Source organism: Lepeophtheirus salmonis, chromosome 1 (assembly GCF_016086655.4).
Source record: "Lepeophtheirus salmonis chromosome 1, UVic_Lsal_1.4, whole genome shotgun sequence".
In the NCBI taxonomy this organism is placed as follows: domain Eukaryota; kingdom Metazoa; phylum Arthropoda; class Copepoda; order Siphonostomatoida; family Caligidae; genus Lepeophtheirus; species Lepeophtheirus salmonis.
In genome coordinates this window covers 19,563,295-19,580,642 of record NC_052131.2, presented here as the reverse complement: position 1 = coordinate 19,580,642, position 17,348 = coordinate 19,563,295, and the positions used below count along the sequence as shown (strand labels likewise).

Here is a 17,348-nt window from a genome sequence, read left to right as displayed (position 1 = left end):
TGATGCCTTTTTTTTTAACTTACGTCAAAAACTTCTGGCTGGCTGCTAAAACACCGTTCACTTAAAAAGCAATGTAATTTGCTATTTGTAATGTATTCTTGTTTCCTTTCCCCTTGTTCTCTTACTTCTCTTATTTTCTTGTATGTATATATGTGTGTAAAGTACAGTCTTTTACCTCGTTTTAAGTATAAATAGTCGTGTATTTTATGTATGTATCAGAGTAGGTTATTGTATTAATAAGAATATGATTGTTCCTATTAGACAACCTTTGTTTTATTCCTCCACGTCTTTCCTCTCCCCATTTCTCTCGGTCATCCTGGATTCCTTGGTTTAAATAGTTTGTGTCTCCTCAACTTTGTCAAGACACAACACTACTATGAAATTGTGATAAATGTTTCAACTTTATATTAGAGTTACTAGCCAACAGATTATATTAAGGGATATTAACTCTTTTTGAAGTATAAAATATCAATGATATTTATGAAATAAATGAAATATATCGAATTAGTTATTGTTTGATCATATGAAGGAATAGAAAATAAGCTTCTATTAATGATTAATTCATTACTCTTTATATGATGTTGGGTACAAGTTGCGATTTTGTACGAGTTGTAACTTGTACTACCAAATTGTACAAGTAGCAGCCCAAGGAGGATATGAAGGATTTAGAATACTTGGGATAAAGATATGCAATAATTCAATATTCCATTTCTAATCGATAAATTAATGCTGCAATGTTGGACTATTTTATTGAAAAAAATACTGAAGTACATATAAGTATGTATTTATATATTTTTTCACGAACATTTTCGTCGCCGGTAATTTTGCCGCATTCTATATTCCCCGCTCTGTTATGTTATTATTTCAGTCCGAATTTTACTAAGGTATCTCAACCAGATTAATTATAGTGTTTGGGGAATTAGAAAAAAAGGAAAATAAGGATTAAATAATTAATATTGATTATAATGAAAAAGGAATAGCCAATGAGTTCTAATACTATCCGGAGGAGCACGAGCTCTAATCAAGCAACCTGTTCTTGTGAAAAACATCATTTTTGATGAGAAATTATAGTTGGTCAACTCATTTGAACACTTTGGAAAATGATTAAGCTATAATATTTGTCGTAGTAATTGTAATTGTATATCAACATCACTTGGTATTTTAAGCAACACTCCCATTTTGTGAAAGTATTTTAAATCTCCCCCAAAAAAAAAAAAAAAAAAAACATGGTTTGACTGAAGGTTTAAAATTCAAAATCAAAGAAGAACAGGTTTAACTATAAACTCATGCGGTAAAATCTTATCCTAGACAAATTTACTTCTCAAAAAAATGTGGGCGTCAAAATAACCTAGAACCATTTGATCCAATTTTTGATCACTCATCTTGTTCATGAATCTAATTATAAGTTATTTTTAGAATGATATTTTAACTATATAATTGATTTTAAGACGAAGAAATTGCAATTCATACAATTTGCAACATGTACAGACATCGCAACTTATCCACAGCACATATAAAAAAATAAATGTAAAATATTGTTACAGTAATATATTATACATAATATATTTCCTATTTGCACACACAAATAAAATGATATTTAATATTTATTTGACTAGATGCATATTTTTGTTATTTTTGCAATCGGCTTATCAAAGAAAACTGTCATCAAGCTATTTAGTTGTTTATATTTGTCGTCCTTAATATGTATAATGATTAGGGATATGAATAGCGTTGAAACACGGTGTTACCTCGATAATACAAAAATATACAGTATATTTTGTCATTTACTGTCAATATTTCAACTTTATTTCTCAAGATCAATATTCTGAAAGCTGATTGGTTGAATTAGAATGAGTTCTTTTTAAGTTTGGAACAATTCTTAACAATTATTAAATAATAATTTCATTGTTCGGAAGAATTGGCTAACTACCAACTGATTTTGGGCTTTTTTCCGTTTTTTTTCGGAGGAAAGGATGCAGGATACAATAAAAGTAACGACGGGAGGACAGCTTTTATTAATTATTCCTCCCTATTTTGAAAATGCTAGGGTATCAGTAATAAAGGATCATTATAGTTAATAATGATTTATGTAAGTAAAAACGTTGACTTTCAAAGTTACCAATTTTTTTACTACATTCTCTATGGTGTGGGGTTTAAGCTTATTGCAATTTATATATTATTCTCCTTCCTAGGGATGTGGATCTTGTCAAAATCTTTGTGAGTGTAAATCAAAAATAAAAGTATACGTTTGCAATTGTATATCTGCTGAAATGAGATCACTATAAAAACTATTGTACAGCTTGCTCGCTAATACGTTTGAATTTTCAAATAAGGAGAAATAATTAACATACAGCACTAATGCCTTGCAATCTACGAACTGATACTTTAAAAAAATGTATGATTGAGAAGATTTAGACAATTTTCACATCCCAACTCAATACTCATTTATATAATGATTAGAGAACAGAGTAAGTTCGAAATATTTACCGCGTACGAGTTTTTTTTTTTTTTTTTTTTGTAATTATTGTTTTTTCCAATTTTGTACGGATTTATTTGTTAGATCCTGTACAGACTCCAGACCCAAAACTTGCAGTAGCATAGCCAAATTACGAAAAATGTTATTTGTATCGAACCAAGAAGAGACAACTGAAAACCAAATTGTGTTATGTTCTAATACTATATTATTTATTCAATATGCCCTTCAGAAGAAATAATAGCATCGACACGCCAGCAAACAGATTGACAGCTCTTGGTGATGCAGGTCGTGTCTATGGTGTACCACGCTGTCATGATGGCAGTTCAAAACAAATCCAAATTATTTTCCAAGACACCCCAAACTGTTAAGTCCAAAGGTATGAGGTTAGTTGTATAAGGACCAAATGGAGGCAGACTAAATGCCAGCCATATTGTTACTACATAGGGCTGTATTTGACTTCTTGATGTTGTAGGTAGTACATATGGAGATGCCAACAATCTCGTATGCCTTCTCGGCACTGATACCGGAACTGATACCGGCACGGAAGGGATCACAAACGTGTTGCCTTTTCTGTTGCTGCTCCGATGAGATAAAACAATTAGCTGTGTATTTTTATTTCAGCTGTCGTTTAGTTGAGTAATAAAGCCTCGTATTTAAAAATAGTTTGGATAAATCGTAATATAATGCTACTTGAAGTTTTTGGTCCCCACTCTGTAAATGTTTGTTACTAATGTCTATATATTGATAAAAAAGAACTGTTTTTCTTCCAGGCTTTGTTTATTGTTTCCCTGCCACTTATCTCATCTTTTCTTTCAACCTCATTTATTTTCATGTTGTTAAATTTCAATATGGATTGAAATTATGTATGTTATTATGATTTAAACTTGTTTTCTACTCTTCGAACTTTGCAGACAGCATCTCTTACCTTTTCTGTAGTTCTTCATTCCTTTGAGAATCGGGTTTTGCATGTTTATTAATTTATATGATATGTACATATATGGAATATTCATTCCTATTTGTTTCTCTTGATGATTCTTTTTTCTTTTCTTCTTTTTTTAGTACAATATCTCGACACGTAAATAATAATCCTCATATTTTAACCTACTCTCTCTCTCTATCCCTCGTTTTCTGTCTTCTTTTGAAGAGATGGAGAAAGAAGAAAAAGAAGTAGAAAAACTCACCAAAACAACATCCCCCAACTCTCTCAACTTCAACACCCATGATCCCTTTCTCAATAACCTTATCCAACAATCATCTCAACACTACAAGTCCAACAGGAAATCCCTCTCGCCGTCTCTTCTCTTTGCTCTACATTCATTCTTTGGATCTGAATTAAGAGGAGCACTCGAATTAATTGATAAAAAGGCTGTGACGGAAATCTCTTGCTCTGAAACTACTTCCGTTCTTTTTTGCATTCAGAGTTGCAAACAAAATATATTTATCTTTAATCGATATCCACACAGGCAAATTTTCATTTATTTAAGTGCTCAAATTATTATTACTCAAATACATAGTATGTTATACGATACATTTATTTGTTTTAGTAAATCGTTGTAAATGGGTTAATAATTTGGGTCAATTCTTCTTTTGAAATTTGTATATCTAAAATACATATGTTTTTCATTATGAAAAGGTGTTCCTGTCAAGACTGGGAAGAGAGTGAAAGACGAGGTGTGGGCTTTGTTCCTCGATGTGTTCATGTTATTTCGGCAATACTTGGAAGGGCATTTGGAACTAATCTGCAACGGAATGTGTCGATTGATGTATTTGTTCAGACCATTGCGAACATGGATTGATTGATTGATGTCTCATTTATGTATAAATATATCAGAGCTATTTTCTAACAAGTAATGTTGGATCGATTCGTCGTTCCTTATTTTCTTTACTTCTGGCTAGAATTGAAGAATATCATGGGGTTACCTCACAAACAAAAAAATATACAGTGTACTTTATTGTCACCTCTCGATGTTTCTCCTTCTTTTCTCCTAACTAGTGGTCTGAACGTTGATTGGTTGAATTACGATTAACTATTGTTAAGCTGAGAACAATGGCAAACAATTAGTGTTGCGCCGGTCCTTATTTAGGACTGAAGACTCCTTTCCCGTCCTGTTCAGTCCTCCAATCAGTTTCTAAAACTTATAAAGTTCGGTCCTTGATGACGTCACTCCACTTTATTTCTTCTTTTTAAATCAATTTTATAACTGAACGTCCGAGGGATACAATGAAGGTAAGCCTATGATACAAAAACGAAGAAAATAATTATTGATAGGTGGAACGTATAATAATAATAAGATCAAGCCACACACCTCCTACTTGAAACTTCAGGTATCTTGTCTCTATAAAAGAGATTATGATGAAACTTCAACAATTGAACTGAAGTTTCAATGTTATTATAGTAAATAAAAAGTCATTTCGGCTTTTGTAGTTACGATAAAAGACCGATGAGGACCGGTCCTAGTACTGATAAATTTTATTACCACTGGACTGATAGGACTGTATTCTTTTAAGACTGATCTGACAGTAGTAACATGTAAATGATATGGAAATACTTTAAAAAAATTAAAATATTTTGAAATTGGATATGAAAACATTCATGCATGTCTGATACATTTTGCTAGATTCAACGGGAGATATCAGAACATTTTCCTTAAACGTGTGTACAAATATAATATTTGAATAATTTTATAGGTATTGACGAGTCCTTACAATTTAATTCCCTCTTTTATTAATGTATCAGATATATTTTCAATTAAGATTATATTCATGTAAACCAAAAATAAGCCCAAAAAATAATCGTTTTTTTCTTCTATATTTTATCTACATATACTATTTCAAAAGCCCTTTGATGTTGTACCAATTGAAATACTTAGTTTCATATATATTCAATGAAATAAAAGTAAGTTTATTTACTATTTACAAAGTGATTAAAATGTTTTTTTCACTTTCTTGGAATATAGATGAATATAGACAGTTTTCATAAGTGGTTTTTTGCTTGTGATTATACCTTATTAGGTGTGGCAGACCATCACTATAATATCTATTAATTACTTTATGTTTTGCTTAAGAGCAGGCTATCTTTTATAGAAATTTTAGTTTAGAGTCACTGTTTAATGTCCGGCGCGACTTGTTTGGAGATACAAGGTGCAAGTATCGCAGCAAAACACAACATAATTTTAAACGATAATTATGAATGGAAACGCAGTACCTTATCGCGTTAACCCTTTCCTTGGGATTGAAGAAGAAAGGCTGCATAACCTTACCGGTGCTGCAGATGATACCCAGGGTAATCACAGAGGCCGGGAACTTTGTGGTGAAGAACGCAGGGACCTCTTCTCTCTCCTTGGCAAGCCACCTGTCATTCTGGACGTTGTAGCTTCTGTCGACAGTCCAGTTCTTCGCGTCGGAGAAGAAGATGATTCTTCCTCCACGGATCTTCAGGTCATTGAGGAGACGCTTACCGTTGATGAACCTGGTGGCCGTCATGGATGCCGTGAGGATGTGTTGTTTGGCCATTCGGTGTGTCCTGTACCCGAGGTCCTCATTCATAGCCTTGGAGACCAGCTGCTTGCTCACTCCACGGTTCATGGCCAACCTGGACAAGGAAGTCCCCGGCGAAGCCTTGATGGACTTCCAGAGGCCTTCAAGGAAGCGGGGAGTGCGGATTCGGTCACTTCTTATGTTGTGGGTCTTGCGGCGGACCTTCCCCTCAACCTCCCAGGCATTGAAGACCCGGTACACCGGGGTCTTGGAGTAGTTAAGAAGCTTGTAGATAGCAGAGGGCTTGTGTCCTGCGCTAGCCAATTCGAGGATGGCGTCTTAGTATGACTTAACCCCGAATATCCACATTATGGATCTGGATGAAGTTTAAAGTAGTTCCAATTTATCGTGGACACCCTGTATCCTATGGAGTAAAAAAATTTCGACAGAAATTCAACTTCCCCTTAGTGTATAAAATTCGAGTCCTATTAGGTTTTGATTGGATAGAGTGTGCTTCAGTGGCTATTCTTGTACATCAAAAAGTTCCTGTAAACATCACGCATAAATAAAGAAGGGATCTGTGAAAGGAATAAATTTAATTTACCGATTAGAAAAGGGAAAACGTTTGTTGCGTGTACTTTTTCTTCTTTTTAGTTCATTATATATTAAGTCGTCGTCGACTTAACATCTCCCCCTAATGTAAGCATACTCATCTGTCTTTCGTGTAAATTGTTTTAAAAATGCTTTCTAAAATAAATATATATAAATTTAAATATAATAATATTTTTTTCTGCACTAATGCTATTTTAAATGTTAGCAGTAATTCATTTTCTCCCCCCCGCAAAAAAAAAATTATAATCATATAACAGGCACCTGATGTTAACAAGGGTTTCAATTCTGTATTATCATATGTCTTACAAAATTCCCATTTCTGTGTATAAGATAGTTTTATATGTTGGCCGATTGAAGGAAGTACAGAAAGACATAATACCTTATGACTGGTATTTTCCCTACAAAAATAAAAAGACGGCTAAAAGTCTTAAACTTACTGAGATTTTAATAAGGGGAACAAAAATTTTTTAATATAATTTAGAACAAAGGATCCTAAACTTTTTTAGACCACGTGTCATTTTTTTTGTTAACTTGTTAATTTTATATGTTTTGACAACTTACACAATGATTATCACTTCGATAAAGTTATTTTTAAACTGGGCAATTGTAATAAAAATAGTTTAGAAATTTTTTTATTCAAAAATAAAATAAAATAATACGAATACATAATCATATTGGAACGAAACAAATCAAAAGATAAGAAGATTATTATCTACATAAAACAACAAAATAATAATGAATTAATTATTTATAGAAACAGTAAGGTTTGATGCTATGATAACAATTGGTTTTATTATTTCATCAAAAGATTGACAAACAACCACGCTAAACCCCTTTCTACGAGGTATAATAATGGAAAAACCATGAATAATCTTTATGTAATAGTCCATAAAGTAGTGAAGGTTTTTTTTAACCCAAAACTCCGGATACGCCTTCATGAACTGAACCTTCAGTTTTTAGTTACTGAAAATTCAGATCAATTCTTCTTATAATATGCCATCTGTGTCTTCATTTTCATCGTAAAGGGGCATTTAAATGTTGAACGTAGACCAAAACGTTATCATCTTTGACGTTTGATGATGACAACTAGTTACTTCTTTATACTAAGATATTCTGTCTTCAAACATTAAATAAAAATGATTGCATCCTTGGAAAATTAAAAAAACTTGTGCAGATTGCCAACTACAAAAGCTGCTGCTCCCTTTCTCTCTTGCATATTTTATACCCCTCTGACTATTTTACAAGTTAAAAAACTACATTAGTCTACATACATCATATACAGAGTTGAAACGTAAATATTATGCCAATTTTCAACCCTTCTGTTAAACTCTCAAAGCAATTAGACTTGTTTAAATCTAACGTAGAAACTTACGACGTCATTACATTTAGACTGGTATTAAATTTATGTCTAGTTGTATCAACAAGGCTTTCAGAGTAGCATTAAAAAATACAATTTATTAGCTAGCTAATTGCAAACTGTTTGGATTCTATTTTTCGTTCTATTATTTTGATAAAAGGATCAACGTGTCATACTTTTTCTTTTTCATAATTATGTTTCAAGGTTGTTTTTTAAAGGCTCATAACTTTTTTTGTGACGTAAATTGAATTCAATTTATGATCATTCTATAATTAACAATTATTTTTTCTTCTCCTATATTTTGGATAGTTTTTTTAAATATATAAAATGGTTGATATGGTAACATTGACAAACTTACTAGATGAACCATTCTTACTTTTAATATATAAATTTATCCGGCATACTAATTATAATTTGTTTAATTTAATAGTTCAAAATTGCAACTGAAAAATAAGACGTATAATTCACTCGTACTTGTAGTGTGGACTGTTGATAATACAATAATGGTTTATTCCTGAGATAGTAGATATATTGATCGAATAGCTTTAACTTTTTTAATGAAAATGAATTATTGATGAGTAGGGTTGTTTAGGTCCTTATGTATTCAATCTAATCAAGTCTGATGAGTATCAGCACTAAAACTGATTTTTAAAAAAGACAACAAAAAATTGTGTAACGTCATCAAGGATCGAATTCATAAGTTTTTAAGATTGATATGGAGGAGTGAACAAAATCGGAGCGAGACTGACTTGGATGGAGCTACAGTCTTCAATCTTAAATAAGGAGCATTAGATGACTATCGATGAGTAGAGTTGACATGCTTGTAATGAAAAAAAAAACATCTTTAAAAGTTAGGAAAAGAGAAACGGTTGTTGTGTGTGCTCTTTTTTTATATTTATTCATTATTTTAATGGTCGTCATTGCTATCCTTGGTGTAAATTGTTTTTAAAAGGCATAATAAAGTTAAATGTAGAATAATATAAATATAGTAATTACAATATTTTCTCTTCACTATAGCAGTAATTTACTCCTCCTCCCCACCCTTAACAAAATATAAGATGCAGCTGATCCTTATTTCAGTAGCACCATATGTCTTGATATCATCTTCTCCTTGTGCTCGTTTTTTTTTTTTTTTTTTTTTTTTTTTTTTGTAGAAAAATGTCAACTCCATTGATGATTAAGGGAAGGCTAGTTCGCTCATAACTTAACAACTTAAAGTCTTAAATAGGTAGAATATACAGTCTATTGTTTGCAATTTTTTAATTTAACTTGGCCTATCTATGGACAAGTTAGTTTGGTAGAAGTTTGATAAATAATGATAGAAAATAATAGTATTAATCCTTATAATTGGAATACAATTTCAATTAACCAAGAAATTACAATTCAAATATTATATATAAATATATATATATTAAATTAACATGATTTAAGTTGCACACTGATATTACTCGTGAATACATAATTAATTATATAAGTCATTTTAATATGTCAAAACAAAATGATTGCATAAACTAATGGTTCGTAATTAGCATAATTGATGTTGTTCATTATAAGATTTGCTCTTTTAATCTGCCTTTAATAGACGTACAAATTGTAACTTATACGCTATACAGTAGATCGGTTTGATTTTGAACTTTATTTGGAATAGGGCTTGCCCAGAAAAGTTATTATCTGGTATAAAAACTACCTATATGAAATTGCATTCTCCTACGAGGTCATTTTTAGGTCGCACATCTCAATTAAATTATACAAAAAGGCAAAGATTCTTTACTAATGAACATAGATAATAAGAATACATTTTTAGTTATTTTGTATTAAATAGTTTTAACATTTTTCTAACCTATAAAAAGAATTAATTTTTTTTTTCTAAAATTATCATATGGAATAAAAAAAAAAGAGTAAAAAAGCTAGGAAAATTTGTTGATCCGTGTTTTGTGTTCATTCTTTTTTTTTACATTTTCAAAAAGGAAAAATCAAAATTTTATTATATTGTTCATTCTTTTTTTTTTCCATAGGAAAGCTTTAAAAAACTTTATAAATGTATCTTATAAGTTAGAATAATGGCTATCATAATTGATCAATGAAAAATAAGGATTACTGCTGTATTTTAATATTTAATGATAAAATATATAACTTTTGTCTCCTTTCAAACTTTGAACTAGGTGTGGTACCCATAGGTGACCTTATAGAATAATGAAATTTTGGAATGATTTTTTGATTACCATATGACAACTTTTCCAAACTAGCCATAATCGAAATTCTAAAAAAAGTTGAAAAACAAACCTCCCTGCTGTAAAGTATTTTTATTCTATTAAAAAATGGTGCCCGAGAGATATATGAATAATTATAGTGGTTCCAATCTCTAGCATTTTTTAACTCACACATTTCTTTTTTTTTTTTAATTTTCTTCTCCTATGCAGTTATCATTATTATCTAATTCTTGAGGAGTGAACTTCTACTATAGACAAGCGATCATTGATTTTTATGAAGCTGGATTGAACATTAACGTCTTCTCATAAGTAGACAGAGAGTAAGTAATCTTGAGGATTTATTGTGGAGTTATAAAAATGTGAGTCCTTGTAGGACTCAGAGTAGAATTCAGGATCAACTTTGGATTAGTCTTTGTTATTAAAATCCAATTCATAGGGTTCCTTTAATATCGGAAGATAAAATCTGAAGCGAGGAATAAACCTTAAATGAGATATTGTAGGAATCCTTAGAACAGATATATTATCATGACACCGGATACAATTTATTCCTTCCCAAGGAGTATTCGGTAGTACGTATAACGGTTAAAAATCCTCAGATTTGTATTCCCAGCTTATGAGGGACGTCCTTACTTTTAATTTATTTGTTTACTATAATGGGGGAGGTAAGGAATGCTCAAGAAGGCGTTGTTAATTTAGAATTAAGTAAACTAAGCTCGGCCTGTTACCTTCTATCCACCTTGGGGTTGTATTATTTGAAGCTTTGATTGCAAACTAATATAATTAAATAGGGGTTATGCCCAATAGTCAGGGTGACCATATTGATTTTCGTTTGAACCTCCCCAAAATACTACTGATTAGTCTCATTCTAAATAATTATAGAATGTAAATATGTGAAAGTTGTATCCTTTGTTAAATTTATTTCTTTGTAAATGATGACAAATTGTGAGATATTCCAGAAATGATACTAGCAGCAATGCTTAGACCTAATCTTATAATATCTGCAATATGAATTATGTATTTATATAAATTTAATGATAATTTCGTATTATCAATTCATAGTCCTCCTCCGAAAATAGATTCATCTTTTTAAATGATTAATTGGTATATACGTTATATATACAATACATACTTAGGCAAACAACGTCATTCTATATATTATTGGTTACCCGTCACTTCTCTGTATAAGATAACAGCATTTATACCAGCAAAATTCAAAATACTTTAAAAACTTGTAATGACCTTTTTGCAAAAATACATTTTAAGAAGTCAATCTTTTGCCACTATTTACAAAAAAGTCTTGAAATTAATGCTTTTTTGGCAGCCTTCTGCTCAGAAGATATTTCTTTGCGAGAACGAGTCATAGTTTTTAAAATACTGCTAACCAAAATTTAATATCAAATTTATCAGGCTTCTTAGCCATATATTAAGTAAATAGATATTTAGCTTTTGTTGTGAATAGTTTTTCACCTGGCCTGTACGCTAACTTATAATTATCGACTGATCGATTCCATAGTGTTGTAATTAATTTTGAACTTGTCGTTTTGGAGTCTTTGTAATCTTGTGGAACAAATATCATAGCGGATAAATCTCACTAATATCTTATATCTGTCACGAGGCATAATATTCCAAAAGAGATTGATTCCTAATTTGATTTACCAAATGACTTCAGTCGGCTGCCCTTTGGCTAATATTATTCTCCCATACATTATAGCAATTAATTAGAGTATTTGTCGTTTACTGGTTGTCCATACATCAATCCAAAATTTTGAACAAGTCTCAACTATTGTACATTTTATAATTTGATCAATAATATAATTATGGATCAAAAGTTCAAAAGCTGATAATGTTGAATCTGTAATTATGTTACGTTTTGAAAAGGATGATGGACCTTGGACTTCCTTCAAAATGTTTTCTTGTCTAAAAAAGGTTAAATTCTTTCTACCTCTTTATTTTTTGTTCCAGATTGTATTATTCTTACCGATAAACAATAATTCTCCAAATGAGTCGGTTGCTTTATGTTGCTTAGAAGACAGAAAATGAGTCGTCACTTGATTGTGTCCTAGTTTTTTTTGAAATTTTGAATATACCAATTAGTCGTAAACAAATACATATAGGGTTGAAACTGTATAGTCATTGCAAAAATTCAAGAAAAGAATATACGGTTTCATTAAATAACTTAAAATGCCTCGGAATTGGCTTCGACGTTTTGGGACAGAAATTAACCTTCTAATTAATATATATATTAAAACCTAAGGAAGCTTGAACATTTTTCCATTCATTTATGAAAAAAATGTATAAATTGATAGACAGAATCAGTTTTTATGAGATGAAGTAGTTTTTAGTCGCTAATATATAGAAGATGTAATGAACTGCGGATTTGCGTGGCAGTTTGGGGCAAAAAATCACCCCTTCCAGTTGAATAAGAAAAAGTTTAAAAACACCTAAGGAAGCTGGAATATTTTTCTATTCATTGTTGAAAAAAGCTTTAAAGGTTAAATATATGTTTGTTGATCATTCTAATAGTCATGTTCGTGAACTACGGCGCCAACAACAATAATAATTGTGGGTTTTAGCCATGGGCATTCCAAAACCTGAAATTTGTATATAGTTTTGTTATTAATGTGATTCTTTAAATCTGTCTTTGTTTGAAGGTCTTGATATCGTCTCTGTCTTGACTGCGGGTATGGTATTTTTAGGACTTACGTTGGGCTTTGATTTTTTTTGGGGCGCTTCATAATAATTATATTCAACCATGAGTGTGATGAAGTCAGAATTTTGTCTGTTATAGATTAATCTCAAGTCTGTGAACACAGTCTTAAAGTAAAATTAATGTTTTTTTTAGACCTGTATTAGTCTCAGGCGTATTATTTCATAAGAAGTAGATAAAACTATCTTTTAATTTGTAAGATATTGAAGAAATCTGGGTAAAAAGGAATTTTTTTTTAGATATCAATCCAGAATTGATTCTAATTTGCTATAAAATAAACAAATACATTAATTATAACTTAGAGTAAAATGATCAAACATTTTCATATTATATGATTTTAAATCCATTATTGTAGCTAAAAATGAATTTTTTTTTTTTTGTTTATCAAACACCATTTTAGATAGGAATTATAATATGGCAAAGTTAAATTGACTAAAAATAGCTCTGATATTGCATCTCTCATAATTGTTTTTAATCACCTTTCCATAGAAGCAGGGGGAAAATTATAAATATGTGCTAATATTAAGGATGCAATAAGTAGCGTATTATTCATATTTTTATGTGCTTAACATAATTTCATTGTTATTTTGGGTAAATGCATTGATTAATAACTTACATAATATATTTCTATTAAGTAGTGATACTTCATAATGTTTGTCTAAATAATGATTATTGTCCAAGGTTTGGAAAGTGAGGATCCCCTTAAAAAACCTATGTTATATTGCAATAAGGAGTCTTAAATGTTAAAAATAATAATAATTAATAACTTTTCTTCATAAAACCTCTTTATGCCATTATTAATATATCTTTTTTTTTTGTTATCCCCAATACAGATAACTGAAAAGGGTTAAGCCTATTAAATAAGTATGTTCAGAGTAACGTATACATAAGTTTATAACTTTATTACATTTCTTCAATAAAGATGTTGCCAACACTTTTATTTAGTTAGTAGATACTTATATATTTTGTGTGGATATAATAATATCTGCTTACATCATACATCAAAAAACGCTATAGAGAAAAGAAAATTCGGAGATTTGCTTTTTTAATATAATAGTTAGGGATCTACTTTTTTGTTCAAAGTATGGACAAAAGAGTGGTTTGATTGTCAACTTTTGTCAAATTTCGATTACGGCTAGTGAAGAAAATATGTCCCATGGTTACAAATTGCCTATGCAAAATTACATTGTCTTACGAGGTCATCTGTAGGTCGTGCATATCTATTAAATTATGAAAAAAAGGCAAAACATCATTACTTAGTGAATATATATACTGAGAAGACCTTTTTAGTTATGTGGAATAAAATGATTTTGATAGACATTTTTTCAAGCTATAAAAAGTGCTCAAGACATGGTTGAAGATTTGAACCCTATTTCACTGCCAAAAGTTTAAAAAAAATAATTAGGGTAGAAAACAAAAATTGAGAATAGTTTAAGAAGCCTTATGTAGGGTAAAAATATCTGTAGATTATGATTTTTTAAGTTTCAATCCTGTATTTTGTGTTTAGACAAAAAAATTGAATTTGGGACCAATTTTTGCGTGACAAAATTTTTGAAATCCCAATTTTGTAAACCTATAGGATCTACTATATACATTTTTAAAAAATTCATTATTTATGTTCAAATGATAGATAGTGGCCAGGACTTTAAAATCAAACTGTTTGTTTCAGTTGTTTTTTCCATAACTTTTGTACAAACAGAATAAAAAATTCACACTTTTAGATAAATTCCTGGTTTTAGGTAGCCATATCTACTAATAAAAAAGGACTACAAGCTTGATTTACGTATCATTTTATTAAAAAAAATTAATAAGCTTTAAATTGATACCTAATTTATACAACTTCTTGTGCAGGGACATTAAAAAAAAAAAATTACACCTACTCCCTAATTTTATTCAAGTGTGAAAAAAATTATGTCGGTCATTAAAATGGATGGTACATAAAAAGGTTTGGAGCAAGATACTTTAAAATTTGATCGTTTGTACCTGCAATAGTATATTTTAGGCTGATGTGTTTATATTTCTCTTACCAGCTTTCATATTTCCGATTTTTTTTTTTTTACAATTTACACATTTAAAATTTTATGAAAAATTTTGCATTACAAGAGTTCTCAAGCAAAATACGGAATGAGCGATATTCGTGAAAACTTAATCAGTTATGTCAAAGATATATTTCTCTATGAAAATGATTACCAATTTAAGTCAAACTTCTTAATACTTCTGGAATTTTTTTTTTTTTACGAAACAACAGAAACTCTATTTTTGAGCAAGATATCCATATTTCGAAACGCGTCGGATCTCAAAACCATGTCTTGACAAGTTTATTTTAGAAATTGTCGTATGGAACAAAAAACGAAAACAAGTTAAGAAAATTTGATCATCTTTGTATAGTGTTCATCCTTTTTTTACATTTTCAGAAAGGAAAGATCAAAATTATCTTATCTTATTCTCTATTTTTGCTCCATAGGGTACATAATAAAATAAAATTATGTTTATATTTTTTATTGATTAGAATAATTTCTACATTAATATATTAATTCAATATAACGATTAATACAGTATTTTAATTCTTATGTACAAAATAAATATATTTTGCCTCCTTTCAAACTTAGAACTAGATGTGCTATCTAAAAAATGAAATTTTGCATAGGTTATTTTTTTACCATATTACATTTTTTCTAATCTAGCAGTCATTGAAATTTGAAAAGAGTTGAAAAACAAACTAATGTATGATATGGCACTAGGTACTTTTTCCTTACACTATTTTGCCTCAGGACATTTTACCTTACACTACTTCCCCTTAGGATATTTCGCCTTAAGGATATTACACCTTCATATTCAAATAAATGAGGTTTATAGGTCGTTAATGGATTTTCTAAATTAAAATATGTATTATGCATGTTCCTCTTTCCATGAGTCTTTCTCAATATGAATAATCAATAATCTCTAATGATAATTAATAACAGAGTACTGACTAGCACTTTTTCCCTTCGAACAGTCTTCATTTTTGTTTTTTTTCTTATTATATTAATTATATTGCATATTTTGTTTCTGATTTGAACTCATTATATAGTGAGATTTCGTTATTTCAACAAAAAATTACCATTGTACACTTATTGTAGTAATAAACATAACATATTTTGATTAAAAAAATTCAAAGGGAGCATTCATTTTAAACTGAAAATAAATAATAACGACGTATAAACCTCATATATATAAGAATAAGGCGAAATATCCTTAAAGCAAAACTGTTGAAGGCAAAATACTTTAGCCAAAATTACAGGTCACTGTACAATATATTTGTGTAGGTACATACTAAAATACTATATACAAGGTGTGGCAACATAACTTCCTTTTTCCAAAAGGCACACAAGTTCTATTTTTGTTCCATAATGATAGTACATATTTAAAGTTAAGGTTTTGAAAATCATATCAGGTAGATGACGTCCCTCATTTTTCTTTTACACTGAATGAACCTACCTTTGGTATCTTGAAAGCCGGTGAATTTTGCATTTTTTTGTTTATCTTTGAATAATCATTCACTGAAACGTTTTTGAGGCTTAGTTATTTTAAACAAAAAGATGCAAAACGTAATTATTAACATTTCTTATTTCATAGTTGTGGATGGTTAGTTGATTACGTAAGTAGTTATTCACGATTCCGCTAAAATATTAAAAATGTTTGATTTTCCAGAATACATCAGGTTTCAATTACTTGATTTAGACAAGTTGGACCAATTTAGAATTATTACAAAGCACCGTTCTGATTAAATCAGTTTTAGCTCTCTACATGTCCGTGGTGTTATTTGCGTTCAAATACTTTTGAAAATTTTGAATTATGAAAATGACAAAAAAAATTGTTTTTGTATAGAAGAAATAGGAGCAATTAAGGGATTTTCGTAAATTGCATCAATAAAAACAAACTCAGGAGTTAAGTTACAATTTGTTTAAAATTATGTAATATTTCGTCAACCCATTTTTTGGGTAATATTTACTACTCCAACGCACGATAGCGACTGACTGTATTTCCTAGAGAACTTTAGAAACTAGCCCCTTCAGTGAAACCACCCCCACCATGCTCCTACTCCTACAGCCTGATTGTCATGCATTATGTTGTTGAACACTGTATTTGTATAAATATTTCCACACAATTTCATCATCATTTATATGGTTCAATATGCATTCTGCATACCCAAAGGTGGCGTCTCCATCTCTCCTTCCCCTTACATATCTTTTTTTCATAGTTGCTCACACACTAAACACACTTTCTTCTAAGTAACTACACATTAGATGTACATACGTTGTACCTAGATATAGCTTGCCAGATATTTCTAGATGTCCGCGTTGTCTTCCCTTATTTTGTAGTATATTAAAGCAAGAAACTCAGTCTTTGAGTCAAGATGGATGAAACAGGAGTACACCATCTGCTTGAGGTTTGACTTTCTCACTATTCGCATGACTTGATTATTATTTTTTTTATATATACATAATTATAATAATAATTCAATACACA

At 30.2% G+C, this 17,348-nt stretch overlaps 1 protein-coding gene and 1 long non-coding RNA gene across 9 annotated transcripts in view; both read left to right on the top strand.

Moving 5' to 3' along the window:
- Positions 1-17,348, top strand: part of Dic1 (Dicarboxylate carrier 1) — a 42,511-nt gene that overhangs the window by 6,546 nt on the left and 18,617 nt on the right. For 2 of the 8 annotated variants that reach the window (XM_071888988.1, XM_071888987.1), the window contains exon 1: positions 17,226-17,268. The exons of 5 other annotated variants lie outside the window; for them this stretch is intronic. Coding sequence is in view for 1 of the 3 variants with exons in the window: in XM_071888980.1 (XP_071745081.1) it covers positions 17,236-17,268 (33 nt within the window). In the remaining 2 variants the exon portion in view is untranslated. Of the gene's footprint in view, positions 1-17,133; positions 17,269-17,348 lie in introns of those variants that run through there. One more of the 8 variants, XM_071888980.1, reaches the window with a different exon arrangement.
- Positions 3,621-4,327, top strand: LOC139905589 (uncharacterized). Its single transcript, XR_011780472.1, has 2 exons — positions 3,621-3,939; positions 4,110-4,327. It is a non-coding gene; the product is annotated as an uncharacterized lncRNA (long non-coding RNA).